The sequence below is a fragment of the Dromiciops gliroides genome, chromosome 1 (genome assembly GCF_019393635.1).
Source record: "Dromiciops gliroides isolate mDroGli1 chromosome 1, mDroGli1.pri, whole genome shotgun sequence".
In the NCBI taxonomy this organism is placed as follows: domain Eukaryota; kingdom Metazoa; phylum Chordata; class Mammalia; order Microbiotheria; family Microbiotheriidae; genus Dromiciops; species Dromiciops gliroides.
The window spans coordinates 223,142,429-223,161,470 of NC_057861.1; the positions used below are offsets into that span (position 1 = coordinate 223,142,429).

Consider the following 19,042-nt stretch of genomic DNA (forward strand, 5'->3'; position numbering starts at 1 on the left):
GGAATGAGTTCCAATCTTTTCTTAAGCTGGGTATAATTCTTGCTACTAGTGACAGTTAGAAGCTGAGAGATCTCTTAAGCCTGGGAATTCTAGACTAAAGAAGGCTACTACAATTGGGAGTCTGAACTAAGTTGAGCATTAATATGGGGAGGCTCTGAGAGCAGGAAGGCCAGCAGGTAGCCTAAAAGGAGCCCAAGTTGAAAATATAATAAGCCAAGCTCCCCTCCCAAACCCATAGTGACCACAACAGTGAGTAGCCCCTGAGTTTCTAACCTAGGTAAAATAGGAAAATCCAGTCTTGATTTGTTTTTCTTTTTTTGTGTGAGGCAATTGGGGTTAAGTAACTTGCCTAGGGTCACACAGCTAGTAATTGTTAAGTGTCTGAGGCCGGATTTGAACCCAGGTACTCCTGACTCCAGGGCCAGTGCTCTATCCACCGTGCCACCTAGCTGCCCTGTTTTTCTTTTTTTAATCCAATTTCTTTTAGAAAAAAGTAAACAAGCGTCTTTAAAATTCAAGAATCTCCATTTAAGTCAAATCTGTAACATGATGACAACATAAACCAACTGTGCTTCTAAGAGGTATAAAACAGAAAAAGGTATCTAAACTGTCATAGGAGGATGTCCATAGGAGAGTGAGGTAATATCTGCAATAGAACCAGCCTGCCTATGATTTAATTTGGGGGCAGGACTAGAGTTGGGGGAGATGATGCTTGGCCAAGGATGATTAGAATATCTGAGATGAGTTTCAAGGAACAAGAACCATTCCAAGAGTCAAACGGATGGGAGACCATACCAGTATCTTTGCCAAGATAATCATAAATGGGATCACAAAGAGTCAGTCTCAACTAAAATGACTGAACAAAATTTGTTGTTAATGTTGCTTAGTTGTTTCAGTCATGCCTGACTCTTCATATGACCCATCTGGGGTTTTCTTGGCAAAGACACTGGAGTGGTATTTCCTTCTCCAGCTCATTTTACAGAAAAGGAAACTGAGGCAAAGAGGGTGAAGAGACTTGCCCAGGGTTACATAGCTAATAAATGTCTGAGGCCAGATTTAAATTCAGATTTTCCAGACTCTAGGCCAGTGTTCTATCCACTGTGCCACCTAGCTGCCCTTTGAAACTCAACAGCCCATGGGTAATTAATTAGTTTGAGCGTGCCACTCAATGTATAAGACTATATTTATCCAAGTTTCTAATAATTTTTATATCCATATATTATTTCTCAAGATTGTTTCCCTATATACACAATTACCCTTGTTTAATTTGAAGTGGCTTGTAAATAGACCTAAGAGGCAGGAAGCAGAGATATATAAGAGTAATCTGTACAAGAATTCACCATCTCTAAAGAATGGGGGTCCTCTAGCACATTGTTATTTGACTCACATAGAAAAAGAGAGGTCACTAATCTGTACATAAGGATGCCTGAGAGCCACATATTGACTTAGTTATTCTTATTTTATATTTTTATTGCTAATATTTCCCAATTATATTTTAATCTGTTTTGTTAAATATTTCCCAATTACATTTTAATCTAGCTTAAGCCACACTTGGAGGAAGTGTTTCAAGCCACAGATCTGAAACCTCTGCTCTAGATACATGAACAGGTCTGGGAACTATGTAAATACTTTATTGCTGGTTGGGACCTTATTCCTTAAAGAAAATTATTAACTTTAGGTTGTAATAGGATTCTAGAGGTCAGATAATTTTTTTTCTTTTTTAAAATATAAAGGTTTAGGAAGAAATACATTTTGTGGAAAGAAAAGTAGGTGGAAAGACCTCCAAAACTTCTTATTCTGAGGCATTTTTCTTTAGACTTTAATAAACTAAATAATCAATGTAAATGATTAGCTTTTATAAAGGGCCTGAGTTTTAAAGACAGGATTTATGAGAGAATGCAAAAGTATGATGCATACTACAAAGTTCAAAATCTTCCTCAATTATATAGCTTTGAATATAAAGATATATTGATACAGATAGGCATATATATAGATATAGATAAATCCATAGGATACAAAGCCAGAGCTCCCTTTCTGTGTAAGTTTACAGATTTTCTGGGGGGGAAAAAATACTATTTTTAAGTGCTCCTTTGAACACTAGTAAATTTAGGACCCTAGTATCTAAAATAGGAGTGCAGCAAATTAACTAAAAGAACAATAAAGAACATAGAACAAGATCATACGATCATAATTTAGAGCTAAATAAGTCTTCAGAGGACATCTGGTCCAATTTTCTAATTTTGGAGATAGCAAAGGTGAGGTCCAGGAGTGGGGCCCAAATCTAACATAGCTAGTATCACAGAGGCAGAGAGAGTAGAAGAGCTAGAATTCAAATAGGTTCCCCAATTCTAAATCCTGTGTTCTTTCCTCTATACCATGCTACCACCATGAAGTCAGGCATCAATGATTTGCTTCATTGCTCTTTTTTTTGCCCAAAAGAAATTTCTGCTTTACAATGATGTTTTACTTTTGATAAAAACCAATATGCTTCTCATGTCATTCTAATCAACGATTAGAAAAGAAACGGCTATTGCAAGATCCTGTTCTGGAACTGACAAATACAATCAATAAATTTTAGAAATAATTTTACCCAACCTCATCATTTCACAGATGAGGAAACCGGGGACTGGTAAGATTAAGTGACTTGCAGAAGATCAAAAGAAAACAGACACCTTTAGCAATGATCCACATACAAGAAGAAAAAAAAGTAATTAGCTTAAGAAAAACTTAAGTACTCCTACCAAAAAGTGAAAAACACTAAAACATTTACACCTAATCTGAAATACCAGAATACCTAGTGAGAAAACAGGAATTAGGGCATCTGTAGTGGTATCTCTATTTAAAAGTTTACCACCACCACCCAAAAAAATACAAGGCCTGGTGCTCTTTAGCAATATTTTCTCAAGGCTAGAGACAGATGCTCACAAAAGCATCATTTTGAATTCCTGGAGAGAAGATAAGGAATGAGAAGTTTCTGTATGTTACATTTCTGAAATTTAAAAATATATCTTAAACTTTAGAAATCCAAAATCTTTCTTTCTTTCTTTCTTTCTTTCTTGAGAGGCAATGGGGGTTAGGTCACTTGCCCAAGGTCACACAGCTAGCAAGTGTCAAGTGTCTGAGGCCGCATTTGAACTCAGGTCCTCCTGAATCCAGGGCCGGTGCTTTATCCACTGTGCCACCTAGCTGCCCCAAAATCCAATATATTTATAACCTTTAATGCAAAAAATATCAGTGTAAGAGAATTCTAAAAAATTAATAGATGGGCAGCACCTAGCTGCACCACCGCAAAAAAATAATAGAAACAAAACTCTACAACAAATACCTGGTGTAACTCATAATCTTAGCTGGTGAACATAAACACTTTGTTATAAGTTAAGTCATTTTTGGAAGTACTATAAACTAAAAAGTGTGAGAGTTCATACTCAATACCTTAAAATAGGAAAATCTCTAGATGAAAGAAATTAACATTCACATATGCACCAATACTAATCAAAGGAACTCTAGTTACCGAGACAAAAGACAATCAAAAAAAGGCTAAAATTATACATTAGATGGGTCACTTGACGATAATTTTGATTTTAAAATAAATTCTATGGTAGTGAATGATGAAGTTTTAAAAATCACTTTCTGGGATGACCACACACGCACAATATTTCTTAATGCCTTATATTTTACACAATTTAAATGATTCCTAAAATTGAATTCATTACAGAATGTACTCACCACAGCCTCCATATCTGAAGTGTTTGATGGAGCAAAAATCGTCTGTACCATAAACTTGTGTTTACTCTTCTCATTTGGATCATAATCAAAAGGCTGTAGCATTACTGAATAAGAAGGAATAGATTATATTGTGTCCCACTTTAAAATTATTCTACTCACATATACTATTGTGCATCCTAGATGTTATGTTTTATGATTAGGAAGGGTATGAGAAGTCAAATGCATGTATGTTAAATATTAAATATCCTAAATCAACACTCCTTAGGGAACACTTTTAATTTAACTTAAGTAAAATTTATTTTTTTAAACGGGGTAGGGGGAGAATGGCTAGGTAGTAAAAAGGTTAACAGAAATTTAGACAAAATTTCAAAATTCTACCTCATGCTTTTATTTTAAATCATTCCCCTTTAGTCTTGATTTATAATAAACATTTGTGAAAACTAACAGTTTACTTACTAAGGTCCCATTTCTGGCATTTCCTGATTAAATACTATTTTTTCCCCAAATTAAGACATATGGATTAGAAATAATGTACTCAAGTAACACAAATCCCCTCCCCCCCATATCTTAAAATTCTAGTGTCATGGAAAATATTCAAGATTGTTAGTACTTAGAAAAACATGTCTGGCTAAAGAAAAGCATCAAAAAATTCTAAGATAATCACTATTCTAATGAAAATGTCCAAATAATCACATACATTCCCCAGCCTCCTGTCCCCAACTGTGCTGATATATTCTGGGTAAACTGACTTCTAGAGCCACCTTGTGGTATAAGAAGGAATGTGTAGTAAAATGTAAATGTATAATCTGGTATTTTCTCAATCACATCATAATTAATATGTATACCTAATTTTGTCAGGTACACAACAGGTAGAAGAGTATACCCAACAAGGGCTGGTAAAAATGTACTTGCCTTGACTCTTGCAAAAATCTAATCAAGGGATAGAGGATAAGGACTGTACCTGTGATATCATTGGTATAGGAAACTCCAGGTAAGGAAATTCCATCTACCAATGCAGGTTGGTATCTCTTCAATTTAGAGTCTTAGATTATTACCCATTGTACTCAGGAATTAATTGACTCTCAGGGTTACACAGTTATTAACCTGTGTCAGAGACCATATTTGAATCAAGGTCTTCTTGGATCCAAAGCTAGTGCTCTCTTCATTATATCACACTGGCCCCCAAAATCTAAAGGGCTTTAAGACTTTAAACTGAAAAGAATAAGAAAATAGCCCATTAATAGCCACCATAACAGATACCACAGAACTTGGCTACAATGGGAGAGAGGGAAGAAGGGAGGAAGGAAGGAAGGGAGGAAGGGAGGAAGGAAGGGAATAGGTAATACTGACTAGTATATTGTACATATGCAGTTTTAAGTAGCTGTTCCCAGGTGGAGACAAGCGCTTGTGGTCAGTCACAAGTGAACAGGGCACTGGTTGTAGTTCAGGGAGAGAAGAGCACAAGCAAGGCATTTGCAAGAGAGCAGGGGGCCTGGTCACAGCTCTTTTTGTGGTAACAAAGAAATGGAAATTGAAGAGATGCCCATTAATTGGGGAATGGCTGATCAGGTTGTGGCATATGATTGTGGTGAAGCCCTACTGTGCTATAAGAAATGACAAAGGGGATGGTTTCAGAAAAACATGGCAAATCCTATCTGAATTAATGAAAAGTGAAGTGAGAAAAGTCAGATCAGTGTGCACAGTAACAGCAATGTCATAATAATCATTAAATGTGAAAGTAGCTACTCTAATCAATAGAATGATCCAAGAAAATTCCAAAGGACTCATGATGAACTGATGAACTCATGAGTGCGAATTATAGTTTTTCATTTTTTTTGTTGTTGGGTTTTTTTGCATGATATGGCTAATATGGAAATGATTGCATCTCACATGTATAATTGATATATTGCCTGCCTTCTCAGTGGGTGTAGAAGAGGCTGGCAAGAGGGAGAGAATTTGGAACTCACTAGCTGTGTGACCCTGGGCAAGTCACTTAACCCTCATTGCCCCACCAATAAACAAACAAAAAACACTTAATATCCAAAGTGATAAAAGTGTGGTTTCATCATAAAGTATTAAACACTGTGTCCAAATCATATTTTTTAAATTGGCACAAACGTAGATTATGTTATATATACAGTTTTTTAAAGATGTAAAAAAAGCTGAAATAGTCAATAAATTTAATTATTTTACTTTCACCCAATTAATTTGTGCAACACTGTATGCCCAGGAGAAAATTATAGCTATGAAAGCTGATGAGCTTGCCAAAGCTTGTAGAAAAATATAAAGGAGATGAGGAAAGAATTTGGGGGACATTCAAAATCAGGGAGCATGATATGGGTGACAATTCAGCAAATGAGACTGAGTTATTCAAACAGGTAGGAGGTAAATCAAAAGAAGAGTTTCATAAAAACAAGGGAGGAGTAAGAATCTCAAAGAAAATGTTAGTCAACAAGTTTCAAATACTGGAGAAGTTTTTTTTAAAAAAAGATTGAGAAAAGGACATCAAAATAGTCATTTAAAAATCACTAGTAACCTTTGGAGAGAAGTGTCAGTTGTGTGGTTGATGTGGGGGGAAAAACTGAAGGGGGCTGAGAAGTGAGAGAAGTGTAAGCAGTAAATATAGGCAGTTTTTACTAGGAAATTTTCTGTGTGAGAGTGAAGAAATATAGAAGAGCTTGAGAATGACTGGGTCAAATGAGAGATTTTTTTTAAAGGATGGGAGAAACCTGAATGTGTTTGTGGACAGCAGGAAATAAACTAACAGACAAGGAGAAAGTTAAGATTGGGAAAAGTCAAGCAGATTTACTTGAATACTGTGTGGCCCTGTTGGTCAAGATCAGCAACCAAAGTAGTAGATTGAGACCAGCTGTTGAACAAGCCTGACAGGAAGAGATGTTTAGATGTGTCAGTAATAGTGAATCATTTTGAGTTCCTAAACAAGATACTTCATGGATACAGTGCATACTGAATAAAGTTAATAAAAGGCAAAAGCTTTGGATCTAGACTAGGCTGGTTAGCAAAGGTAATATGGGGGAAAAAATTTTTTTAACCATGAAGAACATTTAGTTAACAGATGTATGTGGCTTATAGACTTTCAAAAATAACTCTGACTACCACTCCCTCCCAACTGTCTGTCACATTACAAATAAGAGAAAAGGTGATTTTGTAGAATAGTTTGTTCCTGTGTAATATCATTGTTAAAATCATCAGAAAAACTGGAAAGCTCTGATGAACATAATTGTAGACCACTCAAATCTGTAGAACCCACATCAATATTATCTCTCTCTCTCTCTCTCTCTCTCTCTCTCTCTCTCTCTCTCTCTCTCTCTCTCTCTCTCTATATATATATATATATATATATATATATATATAGTATATTTAAATTATATCATTATCATATTATATTCAGTACCTGAAACAGTTACAGTCGACCCTGGATCAATAATTCCACTGTTCGGCCTCACACAGTACCGACGAGGTGCTGTTGTCTTCACTTTGAAACATACTTTTCTGTCTGATGGATTTCGAAGTTTAAGATTTGTAGTAACTACATCTGTGAAGGGGCCTGTAAGTTAAAAACACACACACACACTCATTGACAGCACAGCAAAAAAAAAAAATTTATTTAACAACTCTGAAAAAGTAAAATGAAAACGTCATAATAGAAGGAAAATTACTAGGAGTATGAAGACATATCACAGCTCTAACTTTGCCACTAACTGGATATGTAACACTGGGCAACTCACAATTGCTCTGGGACTCATTCTCTACTAATCCCTAGCATTAAGTAATTTCCTAACCCTCCTCAAAAAAGTTTTTACTTTTGTATTTACTTTGTATCCATTTTCTATTTTCTTACCTGTGTATGTGCTTGCCCCACCCCCTAAGCTACTTGAGGGCAGAAACAGTATCATTTTTGTCTCTATATTCCCAGAATTTAGTAGTGTTTACTATAGTATTGTGCTTAATAAATGTTTGTTAGTAGATTAAACTATAAAAAGAACTGTTAAAGTGAGGTGCAAGCAGAACCAGGAAAATAATAAACAAAATAACTACAATAATGTAAACGAAAGAACAAAAAACTGTAAAAGGGGTTTTTTTAATTATAATGACCAAGATTAATCCCAAATTACAAACATTGGAAGATAACCTACCTCACTACCACACTTGATGTGGTTAGTTTTGCCATATTGTTTTTTGTCTATTTTTTTAAAGTAAAAAAATGGCTCTCTATGTGGGAGAACAAGATATATATTGGGAAATGTAGATGATAAAAAGAGCAATGAAATGTATATAAATAACCCAAATTTCTTATGTGGACATTTATGTGGTTTAGAACTAAATTCAGCATGTCCCAAACAAAATTCAACTCAAAAATATTTTTCCCTTCCAAGTCATAGAATCAATCGTAAGATTAGAGCTGGAAGGACCTTTAAACATCATCTAATCAAACACCTTCATATTACAGATGAAGAAACTGAGGTCTAGACTGGTTAACTGGACAACATGTAGTAAATGGAAGAGAAATGGAATTTTAATCCAAGTCCTTTGACTACAAATCCAAGGCTATTTTTTCCTATAAACATCAATTATAACGGAGATTTTCTTTAAAGTCAATGTAAACACTGCATTTACTATCATACTGAATTGATACATTGGCAAGTTTTACTGAAACTTTCCCCCCTCTTTTGTAATCGTTGATACAAAAAAAGGCTTATTGGATAGGGGAGAAATGAAGAGTATATTCAAAAATAAAACAACAAAATGTAAATAATTTTTATTTTAAAAAACAACGTATGCCTCATAAAGAAATGTTCCAGGAGTAAAGAGGAATAGCAATGTAAACATTATACCAGACCACAAAATTAGATGATTTCACTTTATATCTTAACAGGTAAAATACCTGAAATTCTTAGGCAGCATCTCTCTACTGCTGCCACCAGTCTGTGGCCTGGCCTTATGGGCAAAAACCCAGAGTATGGCATGAACCAGATCAAAACACAACTGGGAAATGTTTAACAGAAGAAGTAAAAATACCATACCAGACAGTTAAAAGTTGATTTGTGGTCTTCTAAGTTAATATGCAGCCTGTAGGGATCTGCTTCTATCTGAGTTTGATATCACTGTTCTAAGCTATTCCAACAACCCTAAATCTCCTGTAGAAAAGTCCCTCTTCAGGGGCAGCTAGGTGGTGCAGTGAATAAAGCTTGGGCCCTGGATTCAGGAGGACCTGAGTTCAAATCCAGCCTCAGACACTTGACACTTACTAGCTGTATGACCCTGGGCAAGTCACTTAACCCCACTGCCCTGCAAAAGAAAGAAAGGAAGAAAGGAAGAAAGGAAGGAAGGAAGGAAGGAAGGAAGGAAGGAAGGAAGGAAGGAAGGAAGGAAGGAAGGAAGGAAGGAAGGAAGGAAGGAAGGAAGGAAGAAAGAAAGAAAGAAAGAAAGAAAGAAGAAAGAAAGAAAGAAAGAAGAAAGAAAGAAAGAAAGAGAAAAGAAAGAGAAAGAAGAAAGAAAGAAAGAAGAAAGAAAGAAAGAAAGAAAGAAAGAAAGAAAGAAAGAAAGAAAGAAAGAAAGAAAGAAAGAAAGAAAGAAAGAAAGAAAGAAAGAAAGAAAGTTCATGGTAATAAATTAAGTAATAACACCAAACACAGAGACCAAAAGAACGTACAAAGCATAGAAATCTCATCCTCCAGCATCCATCATCTGTGCACAGATGGCTGGCACAGTTTACAAGTTAACTGGCTTAGTACCTACCATCATATCAGAATCACTTAGAAACTTTATTATTAGCCTGATATTTAGTAAAGCCTAAATCACTTAATACCCTGGAGATGGTCCTTGGAAAGATGCCAAGATCTGAAATCAACTTCCTCTCTCTACCACCTCCAAATAGAAATCTCCTGTTGCACTACCTGTGCCAGCAGAGCTTAGACAGACAGGATATCTAATTAACATTTCACAACTGTCCTGGTGTAGCTGCCAATTCCAACCACTACTCAATTCTCAAGGTCAAAGGATCATGAAATCACAGAAGGAATATAAGTACATCATTGAATCCAACCTCTCTTATTTTAATGATGAGGACACTAAAGTCACAAGTTCTTTTAGCCTCAGTTTTCTTCTGGGTAAAGTGGGGAAAACAATAGCACCTACCCCCCACAGGGTCGTGAACAAGATTAAATTTAATAATATGTTTGAAGTGCTTTGTAAATCTTTAAAGCACTCTATAAATGCTAGGTATTATAAGGAAACCTGCGCCATGAGGTGAACGTCTCTGAGGGCAAGACCATGGGTCTTTTCTTTGGCATCAGGAAGTAACATTGGCTAGTGGGAGGAAGAAGGAAGAGACTGGCGCTCTGTCTCGCTCTCTTTCCTTTGGACTCTGGTGGAGAGCAGAGCTAGAAATGTGCTCTCCCTTTAATAGATAGATGAATGTAGGCCTTTCTCTCTTTTACCAAATTCTTATTCTCCTTAATAAATGCTTAAAAGCTTAATTCTTGCTAAAGCTTATAATTTATTGGCGACCACTCATTAGATATTTTAGACAGACTAGCTAGAATTTTTTTTTTTTTTGGTGAGGCAATTGGGGTCAAGTGACCCGCCCAGGGTCACACAGCTAGTAAGTGTCAAGTGTCTGAGGCCGGATCTGAACTCAGGTACTCCTGACTCCAGGGCCGGTACTCTATCCACTGTGCCACTTAGCTGCCCCAGACTAGCTAGAATTTTAGCCCTTAACACACCTACCTCCCAGGGTTGTTGGAAGATCAAATGAGATAAACACCCTCAAAGACCATGATTTACTAATCTCCGTCACCCTTGGTACCTGGTACCTTTCACAAAGCAAACACTTAAGAAGACTTGCTTCAGTAGGTCACTTCAAGCATTAAAATTTCACATGAATAAGTTGACAAATTTAAGAAATATAGGATACTATCAAATGAAACAATTTATTCTAAGTTATATTTGGAGCTCAGTCTATTACCCTGAAACAAAATGGAATTTGACAAGCTGTCAAATTGGAGGGCAAAGGACAGTAGGGGTTTTAATACATTTCCATCTATTTGTTCACAAGCAAAAATGACTACACTAAAGGAGATTTACTGTTTATAGATCTACTACTTACTTTTAGCAAGAGGAGTGGGTTTGTGAGGAAAGATAATGAATTCTGTTTTTTTGAGACATGCAAATTCAAAATGTCTGATAAGTAAATGATGCAAGAAATAACAGACCTCATCAGGAATGAAACTAGGAAAGCTAGGGGGTGCTGGACTTGAAGTCAAGAAGATCTGGTTTCAAATGTGGCCTCTGACACTTAGTTCTGTGACCCTGGGCAAGTCACTTATCCTCTGACTCTGTTTCCTCACCTGGAAAGTGGGATCATAATGGCACCTATCTCCCAAGATTTTGGAAGGATAAAATGAGATAATATTTGTAAAAATTTTTGTAAAGCTTGAAGTGCTACATAAATGCTAGCTGGTATTATTACAACTACTAAGGCTGAACACAGCACTCAATTACAGTCCCTCTTCCACTAAGCTGCCAAAGCACAAGTCTAAACCAAATCATCCCTCCTTCCATAATAAACTCTTGATGCTCCCAATAACCCTCTGAATCAAATATAAAATCCTGTCTGGCTTTTAAAGTTCTTTATAACCTAGTCCCTTTCCTACCATTCCAGTCTTCTTATACTTTATTATCCTAACATACAATACAGTTGCAATGACCCTACTTGTTATTCTCATCTCCTGACTATTCCCCATAACTAGAGTGCTCTTCCACTCCTGGCTTCCTTCAAGTCTCAGACCAAATCATACTTTCTGCAAAAGACCTTCCCTGGTCCATCCGAGTGCATTAACTCCAAGATTACCTCCAATTTAACCAATATATTTTATATGTACATTGCTGTTTGTATGTTATCTGTCCCACTAAGATGTGAGTGCCTTAAGGTCATGGAGAACATTTTTGCTTTTCTTTGTATCCTCAGTACTAAGCAGAGTGCTTGGCATACAATAAGGACTTAATAATGTTCGTTGCTGTATTGACTGAGTTATAAGTCAGGGAACTGGGAGCTAAGGTCACTAAAGGAAAACCAAGACCTTGGGAGGTAGATGCTATTATTATCCCATTTTGTAGATAGCGAAACTGAGATCAAGCAGAGTGCTAGTCTTAGGACACACCTGCAGTTATAAAGCATGATAAAGAATACTCCATTAAGGAGAAATTAGGAATAGTCAGACAAGTAGAACCACCAAGGAAGAGCAGTGTCACAAAAACCCAGGAGAGAGTATCTGAAAAAAGATGACCAACAAAATTCACTTGTGATCAAACAGTAAAGTTCATTTCAAGCAAGATCCAATATTCTACTTATTCGTCAATACTTAAGGCAAAAACTTTAAGAACCAAGTATCCAAAGTTCATCTCTTTCTGTAAAATGGAGAGAGTAAGGGAAAAAAAAATCGGAAATTACTGAAGAATGATGCTTATATTCATGGGATTTTTTTGTCTTGGGGTATGATGCCTTAACTCATTGCTTAAATCCAGCACAGTTTTAGGTGCATCCTAAGAGAAGGGAAGGCAGACAGTGACTAGCTTTCCTTTCCCACCTACTCAGTGACAATCAACCCAATACCTCTAACTGATAGCTGAACCTTGTGTTTAAAAAAAAATTTTAAGTGGTAAGGGCCGTAGGGAACAATACAAAGCCAGTTATCTAGATATTTTTCATTTGTTTTACCTTGATTTCTTATGGTACAAAAAAAAATGTATTATCTACTATGTGCCAGGAATTGTGCTGAACAAATTACAAACATTACCTCATCTGATCCTTACAACTACCCAGGGAAGTAGGCACTATTATCCCTACCGTACAAATGAGGAATCTGAAGCATCAGAAAGGGATTAAGTGACTTGCCTAGGATCACACAGCTGGATTACACAACTACTAAGAGTCTAAGAATAGATTTGAACTTAAATCTTCCTAACTCCAGGCCCCAGGGCACTTGTCACTGTGTCACCTTTCTACCTTCCAAAACATGGAGTGCCACTTAGTATATCGTCCTCCCATCATGAAGGTTTCAAAGAGAGCTAGACTGCAATCTTATGCCACTCTTGTTTGACTTTTAGGTACAGTTACATCATGGTATACAGAGTACTAACCCAATCGATGGCATCAACAGAACTCAATTAACCAGCTTCTCAGGCTTCTTGCCAGGCCCTCATGGCTATTATAACACACAAGCTTCCCAAAGTCCATATCCTTGGCTGGCATCCCCTACTTTGACACTATCCACAATCTATGGCATACATGATGGTGTGAACTTCCATAATAATCAGAATACTGTATTTAATAACTTATGAAGAATCAACAGAGAAGAAACTGAAAAACAAATCAGGCAGGGCAGCTAGGTGGCGCAGTGGATAAAGCACAGGCCCTGAATTCAGGAGGACCAGAGTTCAAATCTGGCCTCAGACCCTTGACACTTACTAGCTGTGTGACCCTGGGCAAGTCACTTAACCCCAACTGCCTCACCAAAACAAAACAAAACAAATCAGGCACTAAGTTTGGAGTATGACCAGAGAAGATAGTTGTGTAGATAGACATGGTTTAATGGAAAATTTATGATCCATTCAAGAGCAGTTAACATATTGTAAGAAAATTATTAATAATAGGGGTTTTGGGACTCCCAGAGGCCCCCCACTTAGAGAGCCTGGTCTGACCTTTCTTAAGGCCAGCCCAGAGTAAGGAAGTTACTGCAATCAAAACCACACCCACCTGAAAGCCTTGTTCCCACCAGAGGATCTGTTCTCTGGGCTCTGACATCAGCACAACTGTGCCAAACCACCCTCAAATCCAGTGAACAAACAGATCCGAATGATGCTGGCCAATTAGCTTTAAGCAGTGTGTAAGGGCCGCCTCTCATCCTTCTCTCAGAGAGCTTATGATCAGCAGCCATGTGTGCTCTCTTTACTAATATTTAACATGTTTTAATAAATACTTAATGCCCCCAAACTGGTGCTAAAGCCTCTAATTTCTAAGCAACAAATATATGATAAACCCCAGCTAATTTTCCCTAAACTTGGAACAGTAATAGGGCGACCATATATAGTTTTACATGACACAATACAAAGCAGCTAAAGACTGCTATTTGTTAATGAATAAACACCAAAAAGTGATGAGCTACGTAGCACGAGTAATCCAATGGTAGCTGAACATAACTTAAAACTACCCCCAGACAAAAGGGAAAAAACAAACAAACAGCCTATCATGGGGGGGGGGGGGGGGGAAGACACCAAAGCAAAGGGCTGAGCTGATCACAGTTGAGGGGTCAAAGTCTTCACCACTACTTGAATAATTATGTAACTTTTAATTAAACTAATAACTGAAAATCCCTAGGGGATATCTGCAGGGTGCCCATTGTTACCCACAACCTAGTGTGCTTTCTGATGCTGTGGCTATCTTCCAATCAAGTAAAAAGCATCTTTAAGGTTTAGCTCAGATCACATCCAGCTAGTCAATTATATTTCCAAAGCACTCTGCCTTTTATTTCCTTTGCCACCTTCACTTCCTGCTTTTATTATACTTAATTGCACAGATTATTTATTTATACACACACACACACACACACACACACACACACACACACACCCCAAGAAAAATGCAACCTCCTGAAGAGCCGGGATTGCAACAATATTAACAATTATTATACTAACCAGAACTCATATAACATTTTATGGTTTGCAAAAGTTCTTTACAAATATTACCTCATTTTATTCTCACAACTCTGGAAGGCAGATGCAGTAGCATTCCCCATTTTACAAACAAGGAAACTGAAGACAGAAAATAAATGACCTGCCCAGGACCACACAGCTAGTAACTGTCTTGAGGTCAAATCTAAACTTGGGTCTTCCTATCAAGGTTCAGAACTCTAATCACTATACTTCGTAGATGACTATCAGGTAATAAATGTTTGGTAAACTGAACAGAGCAAACAAAAAAAGAGGATGCAATTCTGTAGTTTCAGATAAGATTATGTAATATGACACTGAATTTGTCTCAACTAGTAGGAATGATTAAAGGTAAGCTGAAAGTTTAAAATAAAACAACTTTTTAGACCATGTATTGAATGTTTGATTTCTTTTAAATATAATAAACAAAGCTAACTGAACAATAACCAAACATTTAACTTCAGCAATCAACATGGCTAAAAATATAATAAACTTCTGGATACACAAATAAAAGAGTTTTAACCCCTAACTTGGCCAAAGTTTCCAATCATTTGGGGGACAACAGAAAGAAGTTACTCTTTTTTAATGACTATTATCAATTATTGTACTATATTCCAAATGGAACTTTATGAAATGCTTAACTGAATCCACACCTTGGGATTTTGTTTGCCTAAATATATCTCTGAAACCAGCATAACTTCTAGGTATTAGTTCCTCACTGAGTACATAATATACAAATAAAGTCTCCTAAGCTGGTGCAAAATTACTTAAAGGCTAAATTATCTTTCCCCTAAGTGGTTTTACTACACTTAATGTAATTCAATTCAATTCAGCATAACATTCATTAAGGTCTATACTACATCCAAGGACCATATTAGACCCGAGAACAGAAGCAGTTCTGTCAGCAAAGATCTTTCATTCTACGTGTGTTGGGGGGGGGGGGGGGGGGAGAACGACAGACAAACCAGGTTTATATAGGAGAGTAGTATACCTCCAAGCTATGTAAGGAAGCTAGTAATTCTAAGAGACAAAAGGAGAGACTATATTCCAAGAATAAAGGATAGTTAGTGTTTACAAAAGCTGAGTAGAGAACTGGAAAGCTAAATAAACAAGACTGGTTGCAACAAAGAAAACATTAAAGGTGTTTGGGACAAACTGCTTCAGTTTATCCAAATAACTCGAGGAGACCACCAAGTCAAGCAGAGACAGATTTATTACATCCCCATGAGGACGGGCAAAACCCAATTACACATTGAAGTCTTGCAAAGATATGCCCAATCCTCTAGGTTTTTATAGTAATCTTGAAAAGGACTGTCCCCACGTACACCTAGGGTGGATGAGCTCACAATCTAACATCCAATCCTGTCTCATCCAAGGTGCGTGTTCAGCTCGTGATCAATGTATGGAGACATGCATACGTGTTCCAGGAGCAAGGGGGAAAAGGGGAGGGGGAACAAGGTCAAACCAAAGGAAGAGGAAACAGGGGAGTGAGAGTCAGATGTTTCAGATCTCACAGTTCCCACTGACTCCCCTCTCCAGGCCCCTGTCTCTAAAGATAAGGATGACAGGGTTAAAATTTATCTTCGGCCATGTTGGGAAGTCAAAGAAATAATTGGCAATAAAACTTAAAGGAGACAGTGAGAATTTGACAAGCAATAAACTTCTAAACTAACTATATTGAGTCAGGACTGGGTACCTTCCAGACCCTATCCTCAGAGTTTAATCTGACTCAAATCCATAATCATATCATACAAAGGGAACTATATGAAAAGTCTGCAACGGCGAGTTTGAAGCTAAACTGTTCTAAACTGTTTAAGGCTTTAAATACCAGCCTAAGTAATATCCTAGATTTAATACAGTCACAGAAGGCTTTCAAATAGAGGCACAACATAATGAAACCTGTGCCTTGCAAAGATGATTTTGTCAGCTCTGGAGAGGAGAAATTGGAAACAGAGAGGCCAATCAGGAGACTACTGTAAACAGTCCAGGTGAGAGATAATAACAGCCTAAACTAGGAAAATGCTATATTAGTTGAAAAACTAATAGGAGATGATATGAAGGCAGACATCATAACTAACTGAATATAAATGAGCATAGTCCACCAGAAAGATTGCTGGATTTAAAAGCAAAGGGCCTGGAGTCAAATACAGATCCTGCTTCTTATTATTTGTGATAACTAAGTCAACCTCACTGGGCCTTAGTACCGTTTAAAAAAAAAAAATTCTTTCAGATGACTTCTAGGGTTACAGTTAGACTTTCCAATTCTTAAATATGTGGCTTTTAGGAGGGAAAAGGGAAGAGTCATGATGAATCCAAAGAAAGCAAATGTCCTGAAACTCTCACTTTCACATCCTTTCTTTTTTTTAACTATTCAAAAGCTTAAGCAAATTCAACCACTTTTAGTTTCATTTGCTTTACCAGAAAACACCACCACCTTGTGGATTTTTAGGATAGTGCCATTAATGAACATTAAAACCATGTGACATTTTGGCCAATTTTTGGTTTACAATGTTATAAAAATATTCTAAAATTATCCCACTTCCCTTACCTCCCTACCTGAGCAGAATACTGCCATTTTAAGGTTCATTGAAATACAAGATATACCTGAGCATAATTAAAAGCCTAACATCAGTCAATTGTTTCAACCTTACCTATAGGTAACTTATCTATAGGTAACTACTATATCTTTCACCAAAACTGCTAAATAATAAAATTGACTGGTTTGACTTATACGGCCCCATGTTTATGAAGAACTAAAAATGGCTAAAAAGCAAAAGTAGCCACATGAAATTTTGACAAAAGAAGCTGAGTGGTTCATAAATTAAGATAATCTATTTTTTAAAAATAAATTCAACTGCTAAATACATAAAGCTTTGGAAACAGAGATCAGTATCGTCTTCATACCATTCTTGGGGATAATGGTTCAAGACCTCACTACAAGGTAGCCTGTATCAAAAAAATTTTGGTATATATCTAAACAAAATACTGTACTCAATAATTGCTAATGAGACAACCTCATGTCCTTTAGGCACTTAATAAAGAATCTTCTTTAGTCCTGACCTATGATTTTCATTGGTTTGAAAAACTACTAATGAAGAAATTACCTTTACCAGTTAAGACCAGCAACTACTTGGCAACAATCTAAAGAGAGTTGCCTGGAACACTGCAAGCATTTTTCAGCCAGTATGAGACTCAAGGACAAATCTCATTCAACTATAGAAAGCTGCATCTTTAAAAAATAAATTTAACAGTTATACACAATATGTGGTTCAAATTGCCATATTAAGGCCTTAAAACAAACTTTCAACATAATATAACAAAAAAGGAAAATATTGGATATTGGAAGAGATTTGGGAAAACTGGGACATTAATCCACTCTTGGTGGAGTTGTGAACTGATACAACCACTCTGGAGACCAATTTGGAACTATGCCCAAAGGGCTATAAAACTGTGCATACCTCTTGATTTAGGCAAAACCACTGCTAGGTTTATACTTCCTCCACCACCACCCCCCCAAAAAAGGGAAAAGACCTATTTTTACAAAAATATTTATAGCAAGGTTTTCTCTGTGGTGGCTAAGAACTGGAAAGCAACAGAATGCCCATCAATTGGGGCATGGCTAAATAAGCTGTTGGTATACGATGGTGACTGAATATTAATTATTGTGCTATAAGAAATGTCAAGCAGGATGATTTCAGAAAGGACTGAAAAGACTTATGTAAATTGATGTATAGTGAAGTGAGCAAAACCAGGAGAACACTGTGCATAGTGACAGCAATATTGTTTGATGAAGAATTGTGAATGACTTAGCAGTCCTCAGCAACACAATGATCCAAGACAATCCTAGAGGACTAATGATGAAGCATACCATCTCCAGAGAAAGAGAAGTGATACTGATTGAACACAGACTGAAGCATGCTACTTTTTCATTTTTTCTTTTATTCAAGTTTTCTTATACAAAATTACTAATATGGAAATATCTTACATAATTGCACTGTATGACATTTATCTGATTGTTTACGAGTGGGGGGAGAGGGATAGGATTTGGAACTCAAAACTTTAAATAAAAATGTTTATTATCAAAAAATAAAATATCATATCCAGCAAAAAAAAAAAAAAATCAACATTGACCAAATTCACTTTAACAATTTAACACCTTGACTTCTCTAAAACTCAACCCATCTTATGTGGAAATTTATAAAAGTAACAAGTTCCAATAAATTTAGGCTTCAGAAACCATAATGTAGCTTTATGTAGTGTTAAACATCAAGAGTAATATAACATGCACAGTGATTCATTTTTATAACAGTTCAGAAATGAATTGTCCCATTCATTAGGAAACCTTTAGTATGCTTACTATCACCAACTCATTTTATTTCACAACTACAGAGTACTCCTAAAACCCAGTTACTTTTAAATTATATTTTTTTCCAATCAGCAAAAACTCTACCTTCTGATTCTTTCCCAATACCCCTCTCAAGTACAAACAAAAGAAAAACAAAACCCCTGTTACAAACATGTATAGTCAAGTAAAACAAATTTCTGCACTGATCATGTGCAAAAAAATATATAAATAAATAAATAA

The 19,042-nt window shown here is 36.4% G+C and overlaps 1 protein-coding gene across 2 annotated transcripts in view; it reads right to left on the reverse strand.

The window, feature by feature from the left end:
• Nucleotides 1-19,042, reverse strand: part of VAPA (VAMP associated protein A) — a 71,628-nt gene that overhangs the window by 23,469 nt on the left and 29,117 nt on the right. For both annotated transcript variants that reach the window (XM_044004317.1, XM_044004327.1), the window contains exons 2-3: nucleotides 7,142-7,294; nucleotides 3,727-3,830 (exon numbers count right to left, since the gene is read on the reverse strand). In XM_044004317.1, coding sequence (XP_043860252.1) covers nucleotides 3,727-3,830; nucleotides 7,142-7,294 — 257 coding nt within the window. The remainder of the gene's footprint in view (nucleotides 1-3,726; nucleotides 3,831-7,141; nucleotides 7,295-19,042) is intronic.